Raw genomic sequence first — 25,676 nt, forward strand, 5'->3', positions numbered from 1 at the left:
GCTCATGACTGTAAAAAAACAAACAAACAAAACAAACAGAATGAGTTATAAGTTTTATGAATAGCAAATGAACCAGTCTTTTGGTTCATTTTTTGAACCAGTCTTTTGATTCTGATGGTTGGGAAAGGTTCTTGAACAGTACAAGGCATCTGATTGTAGTTTTAAATTTCTATATTAAAATGCAAGTTCACATAACCATATTATTCTAACATCTCTTCACTCATTTATTCATCTTGTTCAAACCTCATGTATTCATATTCTAGTACATTTGTTGGCACCCAAGGCAGGAGCCATTTAAATGCACGGAGTAAATGAAAGCAGTGCAGTTCAACTTGAATGTTCACCAGCTGTCTGCTTAAACTAGTAAGAGAGAAACTCCATATAAAATAAGCAGATTTACATTTACCCTTGAGTAGCTAGTGGATTTAATGACGGACAAAAGACAACGAAGTACAATTTTTTTTTTAATAAAGATAAAATTACAAAAAAGGTAAAATCAGCTCAGGAAAGGCAAATTACTTTAATAGATCAGTTTAGACATTTAACATAATAACTCACATCCAATTTTAAATACTATTACATAAAGCATGGTGAAGAAAGGAATTTCTGCCTCATAATTAGAAAACTCACAATACAACTTGCCAAAAACCAGAACAAAGCCGTTTGAAAATAAATACGGTCCATGCCAAATAGTACAAAATGAAATCAGCAGTCTCTCTCAATACGAAAACTTTTCTTCTTTTAGGTATTCTCCAATTCTAGTATTATGTTCCGCAACTGATGTGAGGCTATCTTTTGTTCAAGGGTTGCTGAGCTGTTCTGATTTTGCTCTGCATAAAAGCAAAAACAAACTTAAGTTGTGCAATTTTTTTAGATTAACTGTTCTAGAAATGTCATTTTTAGTTATTACTGTTACAAGTCTAAAATCTTTAATTTTATGAGGGAATGAAAGTAAACAAATATTTTAAAATTTAAATTTTCTAAATGCTCTCAAAAGATGATATTAATCATTAGAGTTTACCCTTTGGTGTCCGTCTTTTCACCACTGCTGTCCTTGGATTTATCCTCCTCCTTAACATCTAAAAATAAAAATTACTTGAGTTGAAACATACAGAAAAGATACAAGAAGACTTCAAAGATTTAGAAAAAAGAACGACAAAGTTATTCTTTTTATATATACACCTGTAACTTTGGGGAAAAAAACAACTGGTTACACATCGACCTACAGTATTAAATGTACCCATCTAAGGGGATGAGCTGAGCACAGTGCCAAGCCATGCAAAATATTTCAGGATAAGTCTCTCTTGACTGGCCATAACAATGTTATGCAGTAATTAGGCCTGGATTTGCCCCTAAGCATCATGGGATTGGTTGTCTTGTAGCCTTAAGATATAGCCTTTTTCTAGAAATGTCAGAAATCTTTTGGAATACACTGTCCCCAGAAACCTATCCAGCTTTTGTTGCAGAAAACTAGCATGCTCGCTCTATGAAAACAAACTATTTGTCTAACATAAAGCAAGACTACCTTTTTTATCCCTGTTTTCATTAAGCTACACAACCCCCTTGGCTCTAAAACTTCAAGCTTGTGTGGAAGCAACAATAATTATTAACTGAAAGTACTATTTCTGTGTGAATAGCTGCACCTTAAACTGATGAAATTTAAAAGAGATGCTTTAAATACGATGCGGAAAAAATAATTTCAACATCTATTTAACTGTTAATTGAGAACGCATCTTTCTCCTAGCAGAGCTGACATTCGCAGTTCTAAAATACAGGATAAAATCACAACGATATCCTACCTGCTTTTTTGTCCTCTGTCTCTTTTTTGTCTTCTTCTATCCTGGCTTTCTTTGCTCCTTTTTTATGATCTGCAACATTTCGTCGTCCACCCTCCCCTTCATCTTCAGAATCTGAAAACTCTTCGTCACAGGCTATGCGCTTATCAGATGCTCGAACTAGGATTCAAGAGTTATGAAGTTAATCAAACAAAAAGAAAAGCATGAAGTCTGATTACAATAGAACAGACCTAAAAGAAGCACCAGTAAAAATATACTATAACCATTTAACAGTGACGAAATAAGTTAGGGAAAAAATACCATCTTTGCATATACACTGGGAGATTATGACTTCTGAAAGCAACTTTAGAGACATTGGGAGGATAATTTTAACACATCTAATGAATTTCAAATACTGGAAACTAAATGACAGTTCTTAAATCACTTTCTTAAAAAGTTAAATGTATCAGGAAGCTCAGAACTCAAGAACAATTTATTTTTTTACATAAAGATAACATTAATAAAATAAAAGGTTGCTCTACAAGTACAGAAAACTTCTCACAGGCAATAAATAAAGCAAACAGACAAATTTAATTTTGAATAACACATTATCTCACTTTCCTTTTTTCACGAATAGCTCAAGTTAGAGGCTAAATCCTTCAGTTATAATTTATCCAAGACGTCTGGAGTATGTACATGTATTTTAGATTTACAATAGCTTGTTTCTTACGATACAAAACCCTGAACACTTTAATCACTTCTTTAGACTCCCTTAACAGGTTCACATTCGGACACAGATGCAGTTTAAAAAAAAAAAAACAACTGGCAGAACAACGGCAAGTGTTTTTTTTCTCTGGGGAAAAAAGTTCTCCAACTGTCAATCTTGCAGTATTGCACTACTGGGACTAAGGTTCTGAACAATTCAATCTATGACTATTTGGACTTAACCTGTTATGAGTAATGACATTTCTTACTAGAAATGCGTTTGTCTGGATCTTCTCCATCCTCATCTCCACTATCTTCATGAACAGCATCTTCAGGAATGGCCTGCATCTGTACACCAGGTGCATGAGGTAACATGCGCAAGTTTTCAAACAAGCGTTGCCTGGAAGTAAGGGACAAAGAAAGTTATTAGTAAGTGGAAGCAGCATGTCCTTGGATGCTGTGTTTAATTCTGAAAATCTGCACCAATGTTAACCTGCTTTGCTTTAAATTCACTCTTTCTATCCCTAAGAAATCATCAATACCCAGTTTTCTTTTCATCGTTTTCTTTGAACTATTTAAACATACGTTGCAATCAACTTCAGTCTTCAGTCTCTACTAGATCAGTCCACGTCCTCCTGACCTGGGAGGACCCCAGTGACAGTATTAAGAGGCTAGAGTATCAAGTTGGATAATAAACTAGCCTCTGAAGAAAGCTAGAGACTTAAAGTATGAAAACTTCCAAACTGTGTGCAGCAATGACATCAGGGTCAAAAGTGATCCATCTGGATAAGATTACTTATTGGATATTCCAGAGAGAACAAAAAGTTGTTCTTTCCCGTCTAAGCAACCTGATGCAACGGACCTCACACTGAAGAGCCATGTGCAGGAACAGAAAGGACAATGGACTTCTCTTGGGACTTGAAACTACCATTCCAAAGAATTCAAGTATAGAGAAAAATAATGGGTCATTGGTCATCTTATGGGTACTCTCACAAGGATGTGAGATTCTCTCTTTATGCACAATCCAAGGCCTGGGATGTGTTAAAGAGTAAGCACATTTTTGCAGCTTATTCACACCATGAAACCTCAACTATACACAACATACAGCAAGCATCCTGGCAGATGAACAGCTGGAGCACTCTTACTGTAGAGAAATTTTATAGAATCAAATCAATAAAATAGAGGTGTGTCTCCTCTCCAACAGTGTACATATCAAATGGGTTTTCATTTTTAATTTGTGATGTATATATTTTTATTATGAACAACAGTCTATACAGCAACCCTTTCAAAAATTAGTGTTTTATCTGCTGGTGAACTCTGCAATTTGGCAAACTTATACAGTTGCTAGTTTTTCATCTTTATTCATCTATTGTTACTAACCAAAAGTATTACTGTGCCCTATTAAGTGTGTTAACTCAGGAGGTGCTCTTCCTCTTAAACTCAGAGCAGGGACAAGCCATGGTAAACTGAGTACTTCAGGTTAACAAATTCTCTCTTATCAGTTGAGTACAGAATTGATTGCATGTTTGTATTACTACATCCCTTAAGTCCTTAAGTAAAATATTAGTTTACAATCAAACCTTCATTATGTGAGGAATAAGCTACGTATCAGATAAAGACACCCCCCCCTCCATAGTTTGGCAGTGAGCATTTCTCAAACCTTGTAGACTTGTTGAACCACAGTCCCTCAATTGCTTGCACACATCACTATCTTTCCACGGTTTTGGATGTCTGAGCTCACATGTGACTTTTTTATTTTTACAGCTGACAGCTACAAAGAATGACAATCAGTTCATGTTTAGACAAGGGAGCTGAGAATTTGAAATCCCAATCATCAGTGCACACCAGTTTCTTTCCTGACAGGATAAACTTTCTACAAAATTATAACAGTAAGCCAAGTAAAACAGTCATCTCTTTAGTTGCTGGAAGAAGTAAGAAAAATAAAAATCCAAAGTGGGTCTCAAGTTTTCATATTTATATTCATCGAATTTCATAAGCATACATGCTTTTATAGGCACAGACTTTTAATTTAAAGTCCCTCTTCTGATAAAAGGGAAAAATGCCATTTCTGCTCAATACTTTTTCAATGTGTAATAGAGAAAGGTGCATAGCTTTTAAACCTGTGTAAAACCTAAAACTTCTGGAGAAATGTGATTCACAGAACCTACTCAGCAGATAAGGTAATCACTACTTACTTGATCTTCTCCATATATTCTGGTGTATTCTGATTAGTCATATTGGATGGACTAATATGAAGCTTAAAATCTGGTCCAAAATACTCAAAGTAATCATTGTATGGCAACTCTATAAACCAAAACACAAAAGATCAATTCGTGATCCATTTAAAACATTTTAAATACAACAGTAGTTACGTCAAGATTTTAGTTTGCGAACTACTAAATCTGAAGTATTCAGGTGAGTAACTATACTTTTAAGTACTGCTCACACTGCTTAGTGTTTTTCCTCTAAATTATTCAATACATGAACTTAACTTTTTTTGTAAAACACGTACAAAAAAGAACAAAAGAAAGTGCAACTGTAATTATGTTAGAAAACATGTTGAGATTATGTTTAAATATATTTGATAGTATAATTAAAAATGCTACTTCTCGAAAATAACTGATGATTATTTATAGCTATCAAGTTAGTCGAGTTTGAAAGGTATACGTGACCAAGTCAAAATATTCCTTTAGTAAAATGTGGTATGCATTAATCGGTTGAACATCACAGCTAGTTCAATACCCACATTAACTTTTGTACAGCAGTTCAGAGATGCCTGTCCTGTCCCTCTCCCGCGCAACACCTTTCTGGTATTTTCACAGATAACCTGTCCCCTGACTAGAACATCTAAGTTCCCAAAATGATCTAGATGAACACTTCATACTAGGAAATTGGTAGCTTTTTATATTAAATATGACCATATTTTCCCAAGTAACAAGACAAAAACAGCAAAAAAACAGAACATTTAAGAAGTAAGATACCAAAACCCACTTCTTAATGTACCCTTTGTCTTGCTTCTTCATTCATAACTATTCCAGGATAAGGGATCTTGTTAGAAAGGAGATGGGAAGATTTGTTATTGCAACATTTAGAAATTCACTGTTTGTTCTCAGCACAGATTAAAGATGGCTAAGATCCACAAAGTTTAGAGGAATGTTAAAAAAATAAAAAATCCTATATATCTATCTGTTGATGGGGACACGTGAATTTTAAAACTTCCAAGATAAGGAAATAGCATCTCTTCAAATCCTTCTGTTGATGTAGAATATACATTGAATTACAGGATGTAAAATATACATCTTGAAATGGGTTATCTACATATTTTCTCACTGACAGCAACATTCCACTGAAGTCAGATGGAAACGATATAAATCCAGTAAGAGACATGTGTATCAAGAGGTTATCAGCAAAAGCTTCAGTCCAACATGAAAACTGCCAATGACTGATGCAACAAACCAGTCCAAATATTGATTTTATAGAAAAAGTTCCAAAAACATGTCCAGAAGCATATCTGGCCAGAAATGAAGGGAGCACAGGAGCTTTGGGGATCTTCCTCAGAGAAATTACTTCACTATTGAAGTCTTTAGAAGAAGCCTACTATTGCTCTTTCGGCTTTAAAACTTTTAGGAGAGCTTGTGTAGCCAAAATCAAGACAAAGAGCTGAAGTCGATATGAAGTAGTTACTTTTAAGTTAAAGACAATGAAGATGCAGTTATGCTTTACTAGGTAGAACGGCCACTTGCATACTCAATGATTTCTTATGAACACCATGTCTGTGGTACCCAACTTACATAGGTCTGTGCTGTCACAATCAAAACACGAGTATATATTCAATCACACAGATGACAAAGTGATGCAATCATTTAAAGCTTTTAAAGCATAAAAAAGCACCAAACCCTGAAGTTTATTTAGTGCAAATGCTTCTGAAGTTATTGGCTAAACCCTAACAATAACTTTCTACATAGTTTATTCTAAACTGATGTATTGCACTTAGTTATAGAAATATTTACTATCTGTTCACTTAGACCTTCCCATGACTACTTCTTAATAAAACATTATTTGGGGGATTAATATTTACCATTAGGAATTTCACAATCTAAGGCAACAGCAGTTTCATATGTCCAGCATCGAGCAACGTTGCGAATAGTATATCCACCTCCTCCTAACATCAGCAATGGCAAGTTAAAAGTCTTTACAACTTCCACACACTTAGCATGACCTGTCACAAAGAAAAAAAGATTTGACAATGTATGCAAAATACCTATTAAAGAAAAAAATGTGTTTTCTATGTAAAGAGTTATTTAATCAGATGTATGCAGTCATACTTATTGAGAACTGAATTGATTCAAGTAAAACAGAACTGTCTCCCCCTATATTTAAGCACCACCTCACAAAAAGTCAAGATCTACATGTAAGAATTGTACAAAATATATTGAACATTACCCACCCCAGTCTTCAGAAACTTTGTATGATGGTCTCCTATTGCTGCAGTTTTGAAATGCTCTTTGAATGTTTTGCATTGACATCAGTTATGAAAAGACACAGTGATAAATCTAGGGACAATTTCCCAGTTAAAAGCAAAGTTGGAAGAAGAAAAGCAAATCAGTACTTGGTCCTTTCTACTTCTAAATTTGAACCTGTATTATAGGTTGCTAAGTCTTGCTTACAGAGTGAACTGGTGCCAAGACAGTACACAGTCCAGGTAGATACAGCATACTGAAAGGCATCTGTAGGAGGCAGCAGCTCTCTTGGTTTCCAAGATATGTAAGATGAAAAAAAATCTGAGCTGTATGGGCAACTGAAGTAGCTTTGCCACCTGGTGCAAATCAAGAAAAGAACCCTGAAACACTGCAGACCCAACAGATACTGTACTGCATTTGTTGCCTACAAAACTCTAATTGCCTCATTAAGAAAATAAAAACAAAATCCAGAAAATCAATGATTAAAACAGGGTGGATTCAAAGCTTAGTGACAATTCAACACATATTTAACATTTTCACTTAAATAATTAATACTAATATTTATTTTGTTTGTTAAATTAATGCCTCATTCCAATTTTGAGAATCATGCCTTCAGATAGAAATGTAAGTAATACTAAAAATCAATTAATTCTACAAAAGTTAACAAAAATAAATGTTACCATAAGGCTTGGTATAAAACAATATAAATGTACATCAGTATGAGTTTAACAATGCAATCAGTATTCTCATTTCAGGAACACCTATTTTATGCCTAACAAGATTTTTTTTTTTTTTTTTTTTTAAACATTTAGTAGTCCTACTAAGTGACCCACTAGTTTTGTTAGCTGACTGTCACAGTAAGTATTGCAGTAGGACTACAGTTATCATCCCGTCATTTCAGGACGCAACTTAAAAGCTACAGTAAGCCTGTGCATATAAGAAAGAGAATCAGTTGAGTGGCTAGAAAGAACATGGAAAACCACGGTTCTTAACTTTTTTAGATGGATAGAAAGAAAGAGTCAACTTCTGTGTTTCTTTTGGCCATCTCTGTATAGTAAAGAAAGAAGTGATTAATCACAGTAATGATTTCTGACTTGTCTTCATCATACAAATTTGTTGAAAAATAGTATAAAAATGTAAGTTTTTCTTAGGAAAGAAGTTACTAACGCACAATTTTCTGCTCACCTTTAACAGTAAGATTAAAGCATCCCAGCCTGTCACCAGACAATGAATCTGCTCCACACTGTAATACCACAGCACTGGGCTGATACATCTCCATTACTTTGGATATAATCTATAATCAGTATAAAACACAAAGATGTTAATTCATATTCTGAAAATAAATCCACAAAAATTAAATAGGTATTCTTCCAAAGAGCTTTAAAAAAAACTCACTGGTTTGAATATCTGTCCATATGATTCATCATCTATACCATCCCTCATTGGGAAGTTGACAGCATAGTATTTGCCTTTTCCAGCACCAATGTCCTATGAGCAAAGATAAAAAATGCTTTACTACAAGTATAGAAACACATAATAGTATCATGAAAAAAGCCTATACAAATATGTTGAACTATTTTGTTCTATTATTCATGTCCACTGGGGGGAAAAAAGTGGCAAAATACCTTACTTGATTCCCATTCTCCCATACAATCATTTTGGAATGTAAGAATTGTACACCAAGTTCGCAGGAAGTACTCTTGATTTTTTAATTCAAAGACTTAAGACAAAAAGTTGAAACAGATCAATTTAACCCAGTAAAAATAGTTAAGCAAAAACAAACAAGAAAACTGAAAAGAGCAAAGTGAGATGCACATTTTTGATGCTATACATCAGATTTAGTTTCAAGCACCCTGCCAAACCTATTCTCTGCTCCAAACATAGGATGAAGAACTGGCAGGAGCAAAATGAGAGAGAAAAATCAGAGGTCAGTTACAGGTTCCCTTTGAGAAATGAAGCCTTTTTAAACAAAATGAAAAAACAAACAAACAAAACAACCTTGCAGATTATTTTCAGTTCCATTAGTTGTAAATGCAACAACTGCAACAGTCTATCTTACTGGCTTTCTTGAACAACAAATGCATTAAAAGTCTTTGAAAATAGATAAATAGTGAATCAACCCAAAATCTTTCCACTTCTGTTTTGACAATCAGCTTAATCCCTGAAAATCTTCGCTTGCCACACATTCCCATTTCCTCCCTTTAATCTTCACCAAACATGACAGAAACTGATCCATTTTACACAGCACAGTTCTCTGCCACTAATCGAGGTACAGTCGGGAAGACAGCAATATCCGACATATTTAGTTGGGCTGTACACTATTATCAAAGAGCAACCCTGTATAAAGAGGCCCCATGTCTTTGAAAAAACTGCAATTCCCTAATAGGGTAGCCCAGCAGTACAAATACTAAATTTCTCAACAATAAGTATTGAAAATGGTCATGGACTTCTTCTTCCTGAACAAAGCCTCTTTAGCAGCAAATGCAGCAGTAATGAACCACTTCCAGTAACCACCATTGGGGGCGGTGGGGGGGGACGACAATGCAGCAGAGTAACAGCATTTCATGGTATTGCAAATTACACGAAGACCCCCTGATAAACATGTCTCTGACTGCTTTGGAGTGTAACAGTAATCCAGAATTATATCTAGGCCTTCAGATGTCAGTGTTTCTGAGGTGACAGTAGTACCTTGCTTTCCAGATACAAAATTAATGATTAAGTCCACCTGAATCTAAAACAGAGGAAATCAGAATATTCACACGATTTCCCATTAAACAGAGTAACTGCTCTCCAGCTAGAGCTACACAATACATGTTTCTTTGTAACTAGTATTAGTTATACCAGATATAAACACTAAAGAAACAATATAACATATTGGTAGTTGTCTCATTCATTAATGAATTAAATTGCACCACAGAATCAATGCCTCCATCTAGCACTACTGACCTATGACATAAAGGTACCACAAATCTTGTCATACCTACATCTAAGACATGTGGAAAGTCAAATAACATACCAGAGACACTAGAAGTTTTTGCACAACACTTTCACTATAAAACAAATAAACATAGCTGAACTAGAACACATGAATGCAACCTCCATCAATGTATCTGATTTACAGTGATCTGCAACCACATGATTATCAATTCATGCATGATTTGTTTCTGCATTGAATAAGCATAAACTGATCTACAAACGAGAATTACAGAAACAAGTCTAAATGGAGCCCACTGACAACAAAGATAAGATTTGGCTGTTAAAATTGATGTAAATAACCAGCTAAGACAGATCAAGCTGAGCAAAAACAAGTAGTATAATACTGGTCTCCAGAATGAACATTTACTCCTTCCCAAAAATCAGTCTCCTTTAGCTCAATTAGTTTTGCATGCTCTGGAGAGGAAAAAAAGCTATTTTTTTTCTTCTCCTGTGAGGATGCAATCATTGCAATAAATCCTGCTGAAGTCTGTATGAAGACAATGCTCATTTCAAAATACTAGCTAGCAGCACAGAACTCGAAGTTACCATGCCTGAGGTACTTGTTTGTCGCTGACACTGTGCTACAAAAAATCCCAGTGACATTGCGATTTTTATCCCCTATGACATTCTTCTATTTCAGATGTGTATTTTTTAATTCTTTGTCCTGGGTGTGGCGAGGTGAAGAATCCATAAACTCCTCTGTCAACAGGAAGTGCTGTTTCTAAAAATCCAAGATATCTAACTCTTAAAAAAAGAAACCTTGCCAAATTCAGCAACAACAGCTTGTCATTATAAACATCCTGGTCTGATCTGCTTTTTGCTTGAAGCACCACTACCACCTTGTGGCCAGTCAAGTTAAATGACATGCATAAGAACAACACTCGATCTGATTACTACCTAAATCAATTTAGAAAGCAGTTTAATGAAATCTAACAACTGTAATAACATTCAGCTCCAACAACCAAACTGAAATGAACACAAAGCACCCCACTGACTTAAAGCTCAACTTTCTTTTACTGCCATGTCCTCTGGGTATCATAAGCACACTGTGGAGCACACATTCTGGGAATATTACTATAAACACACACCTGCATCACTTGAATCAATGTGAAGATAGTAGGGAAACAGTTAACACATTCTTACAGTTCTGTTATAGATCCACTTTTTTGAAGTTTTTAATATATTTCCTAAAAACTACTAACTGTATGCACAAACTATTTTAAGAAAGTTCTAGTACCTGTTTATTGACTTATCCTTGGAGTGCTGTAATAAGGAAAGGTTGAATGTAAAAGTATGAAGCTAGGAATATATTAGTCCTAATACCCGAAATACTTTCTCAAGTGGCAAACTGGAATAACTTCCTGTTCTAATGGGCTAGTTTAATGCGAGGAAAAGCTTACTTAAAATTAACCTTAAATGCTAGGTAAACTTCTTTTTAACTCAGTTTATCAGAGGTTCTCTCCAGCAGATTAAATGATAATGCTTCATGAGCCATTGTTCCCTATATCAAGCTAGCCATAATGCTTAATAAATAATCATCTGTGAAGCATGCTACACTTCTTCTGCAGTGAGCATTGTGAAAATTCAAAACATACTTTATATTATAAGAAATATTTCAAAAAATCAACCAGCTATATTAACAGGCAAATAAAACTGAATTCCACATTGCAAGTGAAGGTTTGTGACTATTAAAGCTCCAGCATGAAGGTATTCTAAGATTTGAAATAAGATGTTAAAACTTGCGGTCTCTAAACTGCTACTTTCCACTATATGTGAAGAACTGAAAAGCAGAAACTGTAATTACAAATATAGCACATCATTACTGTAACCTAGCACTAAAGCAGTATCTACAAGGAAGTGAGCAAGAGGGAATTTATCACCTAAAGAAATTTTAGGTTCAACCTTACCCTAAGGTCCCCTGTGCCCGGAAAATATTCACCGTACTTATGGAATGATACTGTCATGACACGATCTGTGGTATAAAATGCTTCTTCAACACCATCACCATGATGGATATCAATATCAATGTACAACACTCTTTGGTGATACCTAGAAAGAAAATTATGCATGAGAAATCACCATTACCCACTATGTTCGTAATATATTGATACCTAAATGAGGAAAAACATAACCAAAAGAAAAAACAATCCAAAGAACACTCACATCCCAGATTATTAGATTTGATCATTTTGGTTGAAGTTACCATAACCCCTCAGAATTATCAATACAGTTTGGATAATGGTGAAAATACATTTATCTGAATCAAAACCAAGTACCACTTAAGTACCAATCATGCCAGTTAAGTATCTAATGTATTCAATATTCATCTGAGTTGTCCTACTCAGTATTACATCTTGTTTTCTTGTTCACACCACTTTCTGTTGTTTAGATATGTTAAACAATATGTGAAAGGGGCAAATTCATCTGCTTTCTCAATGACTACATATTCTGCACTAGAACACCTTATGTTAGATGCTTCTCCAGAATTTTCCAAGAAGCGTAGTACTATGAGCAGGCATAATCCACGTCCGATAATTTTTTTTTGTGGGTTTATTTCAATACCTATTTTCCATCAACTTGCGCTCCTCATCTCTGCAGCTTGTAAAGATAGTTATGTTCTCTTTACTAGTTTCTTAAACGACTTAGATGCAGGATTCAAAGTCATAATAAGTAAGTTTGCTAACAGTACTAAATTGGGAGGAGCCACTAACTCCTTTCAGAATAGAGAGGCCTCAAAGAGAGATCTCGACTATTTAGAAAGCTGGACAGTCAACAACAACATGAAGTTTAATAAGAGCAAGCACCAGATTCTGCACCAGGGACATGGGAACCCCTGGCTATACATTCAGACCAGTAGACAAGTTAGACAGCAGCCCCACAGAAGGGTATCTGGGGATTCTGGTCAACGGCAAGTTGAATATGAGTCAAGAGTATGTCCTTCCCTTGCAGCCCAAATGGCAAACTATATCCTGGGGTGCATCAAACAGAGCACTGCTAGCCAGTTAAGGGAAGGGATTGTCCCGCTCTGCTGTGGTGTGGCTTCAACTCAAGTACTGTGTGCAGGTTTGGGTATCACAGTATAAGTAGACTACTACAAGAGACTGTCCAAGGGAGGACTACAAAGATGGTAAAGGGTCTCAAAGGGAAGATTATGAGAAAAAAACTGAGGCCCCTTGGTTTGTTCATCCCAGAGAAAGAGACTGAGGGGAGGCCTCATAGTAGCCTGCGGCTCCCTCATGAGGGGAGCAGAGGGGCAGGTGCTGAGCTCTGCTCTCTGGAAACAGTGGCAGGATGCAAGAGAACGGCACGGAGCTGGGACAGGGGAGAGCTAGGCTGGGTGTTAGAAAAAGGTTCTTCACCAAGAGGCTCCCCTCGGCAGCGGTTACAGCCCTGGGCCTCACAGAATTCAAGAAGTGTTTGGACCAGGCTCTCAAACACATGGTCTGATTTTTGGGTGGTCCTGTGTGAAGCCAGGAGTTGGACTACGCAATCCTTGTGGGTCCCTTCCAACTTGGAATATTCTATGTTCTTATTTCCAATTGTATTGCACTTACTATTAGCATTAAAGTATGTTACTGCTTAGTATTTCCTTATATACAGCAAGTTGCAGACCATTTTATTTGAGAGGGATAAAGAAGCCAGTTGTTTGAAGCCGCAGAGCTTCAGAAACAGTAAATATCCCTCAAATACCACGCTGTTCAGTGAAGCACGAAGTGTCAGCAACAGAAGACACATTTTCATCATGCTTTGTATAATGCTATAGATTGAGTCTGAGCAGCCACAATTTCAGGCATTCTAAGATTTTTCTCTTAATAAGATGTCAGAAAAGATTTCAAAAAAAAGTTTCCCATGGCCATATAACCCACATCTATTTGAAAGTTTCCTTCCTTCACATACATGTTAAGGTAAAAAAAAAAAATCAAGTGTGGAACACAGAAAATTATGCTGGTTTTGTTAGACTATAGGGACATATCCCAAATATATGCAGATTAAAAGGAATGTTTTAATAAGTTAATATTTATTTTTTGTGTATGCGTTTAGCAATTTCTTCCATGCTTGGAATCACTTCCTGGTTACAGCTACTTCCCCTCACCAGCAGACTCAGATGCTACATTCCCAAGCAGTCAAATGCCCAGAGTGTATTTTGTTAAATAAATAATATTTATGTTATCAGAAGGGATATAGTCCCATTAAACAGTATAATAATATTAATGATTTGAAATTTTAGTGATGCACTTCTGTTTGAAGGTAGTTTTATGATAGCTTTTTCATTACTTCTCTCAGCATTTTTTATTTTGCAACCACAGCAGCACAGCTGTTATTTCACTATTTTGTTAATAGCCACATTAACTCATGTAACAATCCAAGGAAGCTCAGCATATGATCTTCCTTGAATATTTTTGTTTGGTTTAGTAAAAATGGCTTATAAGAAACAACCAGACATATTGAAAAATCAAATCGGTATACAATTACAAGCACTACACGTGACATTTAAGTGCATAATGACTACTCTAAAGGGTCAGGCCAGCAATCATCTAGCCCACTGTCCCCATGAGTAGCAACAGGAGGCAACTTTTACAGAGACCAAGCAAGCCTATCCATTTTCTGAAATCTGCTACCCTAGTACTTGTTTGCCACCTACAATTACAGCATATGGTGTTTTAGAGGGTGCACTCCTTCTTGGTTCTTTAACTTTCAATTACAGAACTCTTGTCCATGATTATGTGGTCTTTTCCTTTTTAATCTGTTGTTGTTTTCTGTCTCATTCCTAGACTAGCAAGATCTAGAAGTTCACTATCTTCTGTGTAAAGAAGTATTTCTAAGTATGTGTTTCAAAACTATCTCCAAATATCTATCTTTTCAGCTTGCCCGTATTTTAGTTTAGGCTTCTCACTGGAGCCAAAATGGACAGTTTGGAGTTTTCTCAATTGACATCGTACAAGTTCACCAAAGGCTATGAAAACTCAGTGAAATAATGACATTACAACCCACATCTTCAAACATTTAAATACTCAAATTTGACACTATAATTTTATCTTTATTCCTCATCATAAACTTACTTCAGTAACTCAAGGATGGCAAGCACAATATCATTAACATAACAGAAACCAGATGCTTCTGACTTCTTGGCATGGTGAAGACCTCCCGCCCAGTTAACAGCCATGTCTGTCTGTTGTCTGTTCAATTTTACCGCCCCAGCTGTAAAAAGACACACAGAATTGAAAGGAAATGCAGTCAGAAATGTCTGAAAGCCTTTAAATCTGTTACAGAAAATGTATTTGTTTTTATTATTATTATTATTAATATAATTAAATCTCACAGTTAATCATAGATTTAATCATTTACCAATACCAAGATACAGATTGTCAAATATCAGACAGAACAATTAACTATTGATCTTCATGTTTCTATATAAAACAAACTTGTATTTGCTTCACTTTCTAATATACTATCAAAGTTCTAAGTTGCCGACATAGACTAGTAAAGCTACAAAACATATGGCAAACAACCCATACTTACCAACAGAGCCTCCAGTTGATAGCTGACAAAACTCAAACAGGCCATCAAACACAGGACAATCTTCTCCAACGTTAACTGTTTAAGAAATGCATTACTTTTCAAAAACATCATTCCGACAGTGCTGTTAAAAGCATGGATGATGCATACAGATGCATAACACATTTCAACAACCCTTTCTTTTTTTGATAGGTTAAATTTTAAACATTGAAACACACATACAGCTTGCCCACACCTCTAATAATCGAAGTCAATTGGTAAGGTCTTTATCATCTAAGATGACTCCACACTGTTCTGTTTTAGTTATTTTGTTTCCACGGGAAGCTTTTTTTTTTTAAATGAAGAATTAAAAAGAAATTAGACTGTTTTTATGTTTTGGAAGATATGCTGATTAACAGCATGTTAAGAAATGTACAACTGTGTGGAAAAATATGTCGAGAAAGAGGCACCGCAAAAAGGTAAGAATATATCAATTAAAAAATGAAATAGTGTCAAGCTGCACTTCTAATAGTACTTTCAGCTTATTTCTAAAATTCAAGCAATAAATTCATGGAAAAAGTGACATCTGAATAACATCCAATTTTTACCACCTCTAACAGGAGTGAGTCAACTTTACCTGAACACATTTCTTTACCTGACCACATTTTCACTTTTATTTTTTGTATTATTTCTCTGTTCCCCTATAAGCAATTTTTTAATGTAAAATCTTGCTAAAGAAAAGTATTTAAGACATTTTTGCAAACAGCTAACGACTAAAGTCTAACTTGGTGCACTAAACCTACAGGAAGTATTATTCCACATTCAACATACACTCTGAACAGGCGCATGTGTAAATTCTTTCATAAGCTTAATGAATAGTTTTGTGAGTATAGATGCTTTTAAACAGAAAGTCCACCAAACTAGTATAGCTAAAGAAAGCCGTGTTACTCTTACAGCATTTCTCTAACCTACTTACATTATTAGGCTACTGTTTCTACCTTTGTACAGGTGAATATTTAGCTTTAAATAACATTAACCATTAAAGCACATACACAAATGCACATTTAACCTAATATTGACACTTACATCTCTGCATCTGCTTGCTGTACTCAGACATATTGTCAGGCCTTATTGATCGGAGAAATTTGATGTATTCATCACTATGGTACTTGGTCATTTCCTCAGCAGTTGCTTTGTGGGGTCGCTGATAACAGAACAAGTTATTTTAATAACTGTTTTTGCAGCAGTACCCTGATTAACAATCGACTAAAACAGACAACTCAAAAGAAATAGTCTACTCTGACAGGGGAAATAGTGAAACTGCTAGTAGTACTGTTTTGCATAATGCAAGGTTTACTAGAGTCTGCTAAATTCTTCTAACCCCAACCCCAAACATGAAAATAAAAAGTTTCATAAAAGTTCCTACTGAAGCTGTATCTCACTTCTTCTGGAGATGGACAGCAATCAGCAGTCGACACCAGTTATAAAACAGTGCTTCATTTTTAAGTAAGACAGCTCTATATACACTAATTATTTTCTATTTCCACTCCCACTTCTCTATTTGTGTGAGAATACTTAAAGCCTTTATAAAAAATGAAAACGTTTTAGTATAATGTTTCGCTTATACTCACGTAAATTTCCATTTTTCTGTATAAGCCATAATTTAGCAGCAAGTTGTGGGTCATTCGGATCCTATGAGGCTTCATTGGATGCCCTTGTCCATAGTAATAGTTTCCAATATCACCTGTCAATATTACACAAATGAATTTGTATTTCAAAACAACTTTCCATTGCTACCTAAAAGAATCATCCCCAGAAGATAAATGATGATTCCAGAAAGAGATGATAAAGTGAACACTCAAACCGTCCATGAAAGGCTATATGTAGGAAGCAGATGGCCAAAAGGCCAAAAACTAAGGCCAAAACTAAGACCTTCACCAAAAGCAGACAGCAGTGGGAGAGTGAAGATGCATCCAAGAGGTTTCAAAATCAAGAGCAAAGAAACTAGTGGGATGAAGCTGTAGAATGGTAAACAACATTGGAATGAAGAGGCAAGCAGAAACTACTGATGACAGTGGCATTATACTGCAACAAGAGGCTGTGGTAAAACTGCAAGAACTGATTTTAAGAAGATACCATCCCCAGCCTACCCTGAACTGCTAATCCTAACAGTTACATTCCAGCAGTTAGCTTCAAATACACTCCTGTAACCACATGCGTAAACATTTCTGAGCCACCTGCTGCTAGGGATCCAGAGTAGTTTTACAGAGACTTGTAATCCAAATGAACCCAACTATGTCCAATTGGAGAGTGACTAGACACATGATCATCATAATAAATTCAACGCACTTCCAAGAAAAGAAGAATGGCTACTTTCACTGGCTAGTAAGTTCTCCACCAGCTTGCGTATAGTAAGAGCACACCTGCCTCTCCTTTAAATACTGACATTCCCAAGACACGAACCATTTTAAATAGAACCAGTGCTCCACACGTTTCTAGAAAAGTGGACAAGCCTGAAATGTATGCTCAGTTGTCAAGGGCTTTCAGTTTGCCAATTCCATAACAGCTGTTTGCAATAGATCTTCTATTTTGAGGAAATTTCCTGGTAAAATTAGTGGTTTTACCTTCTTGACTTTTTAAAAACTTTTCTTGTCAGTTACCAAGACCTGGAGTCTTACTCATACAGCAACCCTGCACTTTCATCACATACAGGTCAAGAGCAGAAGGTTAAAACAGAGGATAATCCGACCTCCCACATATAAAAACATCACTTTACATTTTGTAAAATTCCATATAACAGCATATATAATATATAGGGTTCAGGAAAGAACTTCCACAACTCTTTGAAACAATGACGGTAAGATGGCAACTGACCATTTACCAGCCCTACCTTTTTTTTTTTTTTTTTTAAATGAAGTTACCATTAAGTCCCATGTTCACAAAGCTTTAAGCTAGTAAAAGCTTAAAATTTTGGAAAATTTAAGACTAGTAATTCCATAAAAGTGGCTTTAAGTAGCATGAAATTTTTGAAGAAACTTCAGAACACGTGGCAAAGAATGCATGTTGCACTTTTTTTTTTAAGCAGGTCATTTCAGTTTCAATTACACACCATGTATAGTCGTTAACACTGACATTTTACTCAAAATGTTAATGGATAATTAAAAATGATTTCCTATCTTCTGGAAAAGGTGAGACTTTTCCTTATATAAAAGAAGGTACTCTTACCCATTTCCCAAGCATATTTGGGACACATCCTTTGATAAGAGCATCAATTATACATTCAAAATTAATCATCTTCTACACACTGCAGAAAGCATTCTTAAAAAATAACAACAAAACAATCAGTCATCAATAAATTAAGCATGACTTTTTTTTTTTTTTAATGAGGAAGAAAAACTTTTAAAAGTTTGGCAATTTGGCAAATTTAGTGGGAGACTATTTGATAAAAAAAGATGATTTGTTGGTGAGTAGCTAGCAGAAGCATATCAATCCTTTCATGTTAGAGGTCAGCTATAATGATTAACAATAGATATTAATATAATACACTTCAGCAACCAGCAATACCATTTGCATCTTTTCAGGTCCAGCAAAAGAGGGTTAGGGCATTAGCCTCTTAAAAAAATACATAAATTCAAATGTATGGACAAAAAGCCCACTGAGTTTCAAGGAACTGTTATGACGTGCATGTTCTCAGTGTGTGGGTAGGGGTAAGGAATAAGTCTCCTCTTTCTGCATTACTGCCTTGATTTGCGGCCTGTATCACCACCACCTTGGAGACATCATCCTGTGGAAGGCAAAGGTCTGCTTAGAAGTTTCTCCTTCAGTCCATGAAGGAGAAGGTGCCCCTCCTGGAACTTCTTCATCCACTCATCATGAAACCCATGCATCTCTTTTGCAAGAGCAAGGTGTACCAAGATCCACTGCATGTGGGGCAGGGCGATACCTCCCCACTGATGGAACTAGAAAGCTCTGCACTTAGTACCAGACTAATTCTGGTGATAGTATGCATATTTACATATACATACATACATGTGTGTGTGTATATATATATATATCTATATGAGATAAGTGAATACAGCAGAGCCAAGTATGCAAGACTACTATTGCTGATAGCATGAGTACTTGATGTCAAAGATGTCAATACAAGGGTAAAAATATGGAAGTGTTATGAGCATACTCATAACACATCACTCACCAGTGAGGATGTACATGGTAAGTGAAAAAAACACGAGTGAAACAGGAAGCAGAGGGGAAAAAATGCAAAGTAGCACATGCAGAAAGTCGACAAATCTACAAATCCTCCACACCAAGGTTTCAAAGACTCTAATTTACTGTACTATACCAGCAAAAACATCAGCTATTGAGAAGTAACGATATAATTTTGAAACGTCGAGTCTCCTAGAAGGAGACAAACCAAGTGCCAATACAATGCTAGCACCAGCTTATTGTTCACCGTGTGATTCAAGCTGTGATACCAGAGGACAAGGAAGATCTACCTAAAAATTAACTCGTTACACATGCTGTCACGTCTTGGGTTCAAGTATGCTAACAATACAGTAATAACTCATCGATTCAGAGAAGCTACACCATTAAATTCTGAGTAGAGCTATAAAATGAAAACAATTCCACATGATTCTTTTGTTGAACCTCAGTGTTGGACACTCACATCTCTACGAGAGAGTTCATGAAGGTCTGTAGATGTTCAGTATTCTATAGCAGAAAAATACAAGATGCTACATGCCCTAAAGGAACTTCGGTTACATTTCACAGACTAACAACAAACTAAGGAAAGCAGCTACGCCCTCAAGAAACACATGCAACACTGTCCTCTTACTAAGATTTATAGAGAAATGACACCTTTAAATTGACTGATTACAAAACAGTCTTAACAGCCTGAAGTGGGTTGGGAGATATGACATTTACGTACCATTTTATTTGTAACTTTGGTTACTAAGATAATTTGTTATGTACACCAATCGTAACTCTGCTCATTTTAAATACAGTTACCATAAAATCACAAGGTATTTCAGAACCGTTTTAAGGACTGAAACCCAACCACAACTACGGTGGAAATCACACAAAAAAAATCTTAACAGAGGTAGTTATATTTGGATTGACTTCTACAGTACGAAGAGGTGAAATCGTAAAGATTAATCTAGAAAGTAATCATTGGTGCCTGATCAATCCAACAAAAAGCTACTTAAATAGACCTAAAGCTACTATATTAGCATATGAGGACCTGAGTTGTTTTTTTTTTTTTTTTTTTTTAAATTAAGCAGGTGAAGTTCAGACTTTTGAGTCTTGAGCAGAAGTTGGGTACCACTGCAGTTTTGGAAACCACAGTGCAAATCATCAGCAAATTTCAGTGAAATACTCTTCGGTTAGAGTTTACATTTGCAGATAAACAAGTTAAACACAAAGTACTAATGTACTTAAATGCTGTCTGAATACACTAGCCTACTGTGCTATTACTACAGGTATAGTCTCATCTTTATGGGTGGAACCAACCACGTTCTGATGCAGATCTCTGAAATTTTTCACAAAGGTTGAGCCTTTTGAACACCCACATCGAATTATGCAAGACAAGTAATCTAAACAATACTGCTAGTGCACTGGCACTGAACAAACCCACTTATTAACTGAAACTGAGCTAGCTGCTGTAATTCCACAGAACTGTGCTTTGCTGTACAGGACACAGAGTTGGAAAGACCATCCTGGGTCCTGCCTGTTGCTGTGGGCAATGGTACAACACCTACCTGTTTTGAAACTGGCCACTGAACCACATGCTTCAAGACCACTGCAATGACTCGAAGAGACATATAAAGAAAGGGCTACAATATCCTTCCGTATCTAGGACAGTTCTTGGTGATGTCAGCAACAGACTTCACTAAGTTATGATCACAAATATTAAGGTGCCTAGAAACATTTGCTCAAAATATTTTAGACAAGAGAACTAAAATACCCTAGTTTGCACATTTCTCTGTGATATACTGCATCAAATTTAATAAAATTCCTGACAAGCGTGATCACGAACAACATAAACTCTGCAAACAGGATGTAGCTGGCACTCTGTTACAAACAAGCTATAGAAAATGAAATCAAACTCCTTCTTCCACAAGCTTACTGGTTGCAGGTACAGACTGAAGGCTGTTAAAACTGTTAATTAACAACAAATGTTAACAGCAACACACTCATCAAGACTTGTTAAGTGACAGGCTAATTTGAAAAAGCAACTCCAGATGACATAATGAGTTACCACAAAAAGCACGTAGAAATTTATTGCATCTTAAAAAAAATATGCACATATGCTTCTAGTACTCAACACTTTTTGTTGTGTATTTTCAAAGAAAAAGAATGAAAGTCTGTGTGGAAGGACAACTATGATAAAAAAAATGGTCGTTTACTTCCGTGAGGACATCCTTAGAGATATTCTGCTACCTCAGTTGTGAGCTTGCAGTATCTGTACTTTTTGGGTTTGGGTTATTTAAGGCTTTGAACACTCCCCCCACTTTGATTCAAGGCTTTGCTGGTTCAACGTGTTACAAAATACTAAGAATTACCAGATGAACCACAAATTAGCATTGGAAATATTTACCGCAGGTATTAACTCTAAAAGCTCTGCTAACAACTGAACTTCCAAAAGAAGTTTAGAACAACTGTTGGCTTTGGAAATAAAGAGGACACCAAAAGCGTTGTGATGCTGTTTATTTGTTACAGTGAAAATCATTATAAAAATGACTTTCAAAACAGATACTCCTCCTTTCTCTACATTATTTTTAATTGCACATGTTGTAGTCTACGTATTTAAGCAAGGTATTAGCTACAACTGCTTGTAAGTCACCATTACACTGTCACCTCAAAATTTCTCTTCCCCACTTTCTCCTACCTCTTTCCTAGCTGGTTTAGGGATCCTGACACTAGTACCAAGAATCAAAATACAGGAATCACAGCAAAACTAAAGATATCCATGCCTAGTAAATTATAAGCACCTGACATTAAAAAAAATAATGCTTAGTAAAAAAAAAAGAAAACAAAAACATAACATGCAAACAGTTGTAGACAGAAAGGTTCTCATCTATTGCTACAGTCTTCCTTTCTACAAGGAAAGAACTGATTCCTCTTGCTTGGTAGTAAGATCCCAGCCTCACCAAAATTATCCCTAACAGGGGCCTCCTTTCCCCTTTAGGCTGAACAAAGAACCAGAGCCAGCAACAAAGAGAAGGGGGCGGCAACCACCACTCTGCCTCCTTTAGTGTGGTGAAAGACCAAGACAGGCCCCACAAGATCTGCCATTTCTAAAGAATGGCGGATTTGCTGCAGCAGCAGGCACCTTTGATAGCTTAGTGGGTTTAGCTCATTCCTCTTCGTTTCCAAAATGGTGAAACCAACAAAACGTGGAGGCAAAACAGCCTCAGCCTCTGTTCCCTGAGTACGAGGGCACCAGCCTCATCCACCAACCTACAGAATTGTTACACCTGGAAGCGATTTTAAAGATTTGATCTGTAAGTGAAGTGACCATCGAGTTTACCTTGTGAGTACGAAAAAAAAAAAAAAAAAAAAAAGAAGGAAAAACAAACGCAAAGTCAACAGAACAAAACGAAAAGTTCTCCCTGCCGTGGCCAGCACCGCCACCAAGTTGCTGCACGCATCTGAAGCGCAGCGCGAGCTTTACCCACTTCTCCCCTGCCTGTTGTACTGACAGCACAACCCCCCCGAAGCTGCGGTCCCCCCCGAAGGAAGCGAGCACCCCGGGAGGGGCTGCGAGCACCTGGGGCCCGCAGCCGCAGCGCTGCGCTCCGCCGGCAGGGAGCCCCTCGCCCCCCCCCCAGCCCCCAGCTCTCCGTGAGAGCCCGGGCAAGGCCTGGGCCGCAGCAGCCACCAGGTGCAGACCCTACGCATGGCCTCGGCTCTTTTCTTTTTTCTTTTTTTTTTTTTTTTTTTATCGGGGGAGGAGCCAGACGCGGCAGCGACTCCCCCGCCCTCACGTTTAGCGGATGAAGGGGAGTGTCCCAACTTTTCTCTCTCCCCCCCACCCCCTTTTTTTTTTTTTTTTTTTACCCTTTCTCATTTTGGGAGGCGGGGGGGGGAGGGCGGCGGGGGTATAACAATAAACACCGCGCTCACACCGCCGGGAGCCCGGCGGCCTCCTGGCTCCTCACCCCGCTTCCCTTCCCTTCCCCTCAGCGATCCGCGGGGCTCCGCCGGCTGCAGGTGGACGGGACCCCGGCCCCTCACAGGGCTACGCGGGGCAGGGGGCGCCCGTAATGGCGGGGGACGGCGCCCGGCGCGGCGGTTGGCGGCGGTTAACAGCGGCTAACGGCGCTGCCCCGCTCCCTCCCTCCCCGCAGGCCCCCTCGCTCACCGTCGTAGTAGTAGCAGACTTTCTTCTTGCCGCCGCCCTGACTGTACGCCATAGGGCCGCCGCGCCGGGGCCCAGCCGGGGCAGGGGGAGGGAGCGGGAGGCCGAGGCGAGCGCCGAGCCGGCACCGAGGGAGGGAGGAGGAGGAGGAGGAGGAGGAGGAGGAGGAGGGAGGGGGCGGGAGAGCGGGAACTCGCGACGCCGGGCTGCGGGCGGACCCCACCATCGGCTGCGCGGGGAGGGGGGGGGGCGGGAGCGGGTCGCGACCAATCCGCCGCTGCCGGGGGAGGTGGCGGAGAGGAGAAGGCGGGGAGAGGTGGAAGAGTGAGTGAGGGCGCTCGCCCGCTCGCTGCTGTCTTTGACGGTGTTTTTCACGTGGAATTGAGGGAGGAGGCAGCGCGGAGCCCTCCCCAGCGGGCTCGGGGAGGAAGGGCTTTCCCTGTTCCCCCCCTCCAGCGCAATGGTACGGCCCTCCGGCGGGAGGGAGCGGGATGCAGGGCTTATCCCCGCCCCTCAGTGGAGCCCCCTCCTCGGCGCATGCGCGGGGCGGCCCTGGGCAGCCCCTGTGCCGCATGGCGGCCGCGGCGTGAGGGGAGCAGGGGCTCCCCACGGCGGCGCCTCCCCTCCTGAGGGAGGGGAAAGGCGAAGGCCACGCCCGTCTGTCCCCCTGCCCCCCTGCTGGGGACGGGCACAGCCCCAGCCCCAGCCCCAGCCCGGCCCTGAGGGGACTGTGGGGTGCTGCCGGTGCCCGTAACCCCCTGGCGCAGTCACCCGGCGGCCTGAGGGGGGTGGGAGCTGCGTACAGGTTCTTGTGTTAGTTACCAAAAGTGGTGAGGGGGTACCAAACACGGCCATTTCGCTCACTCTCCTTTACCTAACAGATGCTAGGCCCCTAGGAACTGGGGCAACAGGTAGCTGTGGAGAGCTAAGGGGCAGATGGCACGGCTAAACCCCACCACCGGCAGTGCAAGCACTGAATTGCCGCTGTTACAGCCCCCTACACGCCTTCTAGAAAAAGTTCAAAGCATATTTAAGCATATTTTACAGCGTGCATGGTAATTACTTCTTACAAAATTAAAACATGCTACACAAGATCAAAGCGGCTGTGGTTTTATATGTGGGGCTTGACATCTGAAGCAAGTTTCAGTTTCAGATGCATGTAGCAGCAATTTTCTCTGCTTCAGCTACAAACGGGAGGAAGAAATACGAAAAGTTACAATAATCACATTTATACTTACAGAGTAACTACAGCTTTAGTGTGTTTAAGCTGACTCAAGGGTTTACAGCTGGTAGAACTTGGTCTGATACATCCACATCTGGGGATTTGCATCAGTCAGAAAAAAGTTCTTCAGCTGACATAAAAACCCAATATTTAGGGACTTGCACTGATTTTGAGTGTTTACAAATGTTCCTTGGTTTATTTTAGTCTAGGAGTACTTAGTAACCCTGATTCTCACCATGGGTGCTTTTATAATAGATTATATAAAGGCCTACACCCATCAAAACCAGTGCATGCTCAAACAGAGGTTAGATCTGTATGCTGAAAATCATGTTATTTTCAGTCCTAGAGGTATCCATCAAAATCTTAGGCCCTCAGAGCTGGTAAAAAAAATCATTTAATATGTCTTTATATTGTCATAGAGGACCAACTGTAAAATACTTCCGTTAAATACATGTATATATACAGCACATTGAACATAAACCTAGGACATACTGAAAAGTGTTATGGATTCTTTGCCCCCCTTCACACTGTAACAAAAGAAGACTCTTGCATAGTCAGGTGGCGTAGCATATGTAAGAAGCATTAACCATATTCCACTTGGCATTTTCTCTTAAAAATAAGATACAAAATTGATTCCTACAGCTTGTCATACAGCTGATACGTGCTTCTTGATGTACCATGTT

The 25,676-nt window shown here is 38.3% G+C and overlaps 1 protein-coding gene across 1 annotated transcript; it reads right to left on the reverse strand.

Annotated features, from left to right (window-relative positions):
* Nucleotides 1-451: 451 nt before the first annotated feature.
* HDAC2 (histone deacetylase 2) lies at nt 452-23,988 on the reverse strand. Its single transcript, XM_084513213.1, has 14 exons — nt 23,775-23,988; nt 17,044-17,156; nt 16,499-16,616; nt 15,437-15,511; nt 14,977-15,115; nt 11,824-11,965; nt 8,336-8,428; nt 8,126-8,234; nt 6,559-6,699; nt 4,676-4,784; nt 2,750-2,880; nt 1,800-1,955; nt 1,022-1,079; nt 452-830 (listed from the first exon to the last, which is right to left on the reverse strand). Exons 1-14 carry the CDS (start codon nt 23,824-23,826, stop codon nt 800-802), a joined length of 1,467 nt encoding a protein of 488 aa, XP_084369339.1. The 5' UTR covers nt 23,827-23,988; the 3' UTR covers nt 452-799.
* Between the last annotated feature and the right edge of the window lie 1,688 nt (nt 23,989-25,676).

This window comes from Aythya ferina (assembly GCF_964211825.1).
Source record: "Aythya ferina genome assembly, chromosome: 3".
Lineage (NCBI taxonomy): Eukaryota > Metazoa > Chordata > Aves > Anseriformes > Anatidae > Aythya > Aythya ferina.

Bases quoted from the DNA above. Each gene is read 5' to 3' on its own strand.
- HDAC2 (XM_084513213.1), bottom strand. From the start codon at position 23,826: ATGGCGTACAGTCAGGGCGGCGGCAAGAAGAAAGTCTGCTACTACTAC. The intron at 1,956-2,749 runs GTAAGAAATGTC...CTTGAATCCTAG, and splicing joins TCCAGACAAACGCATTTCTA to TTCGAGCATCTGATAAGCGC. The intron at 1,080-1,799 runs GTAGGATATCGT...TTTTATTTTTAG, and splicing joins GACAGAGGACAAAAAAGCAG to ATGTTAAGGAGGAGGATAAA.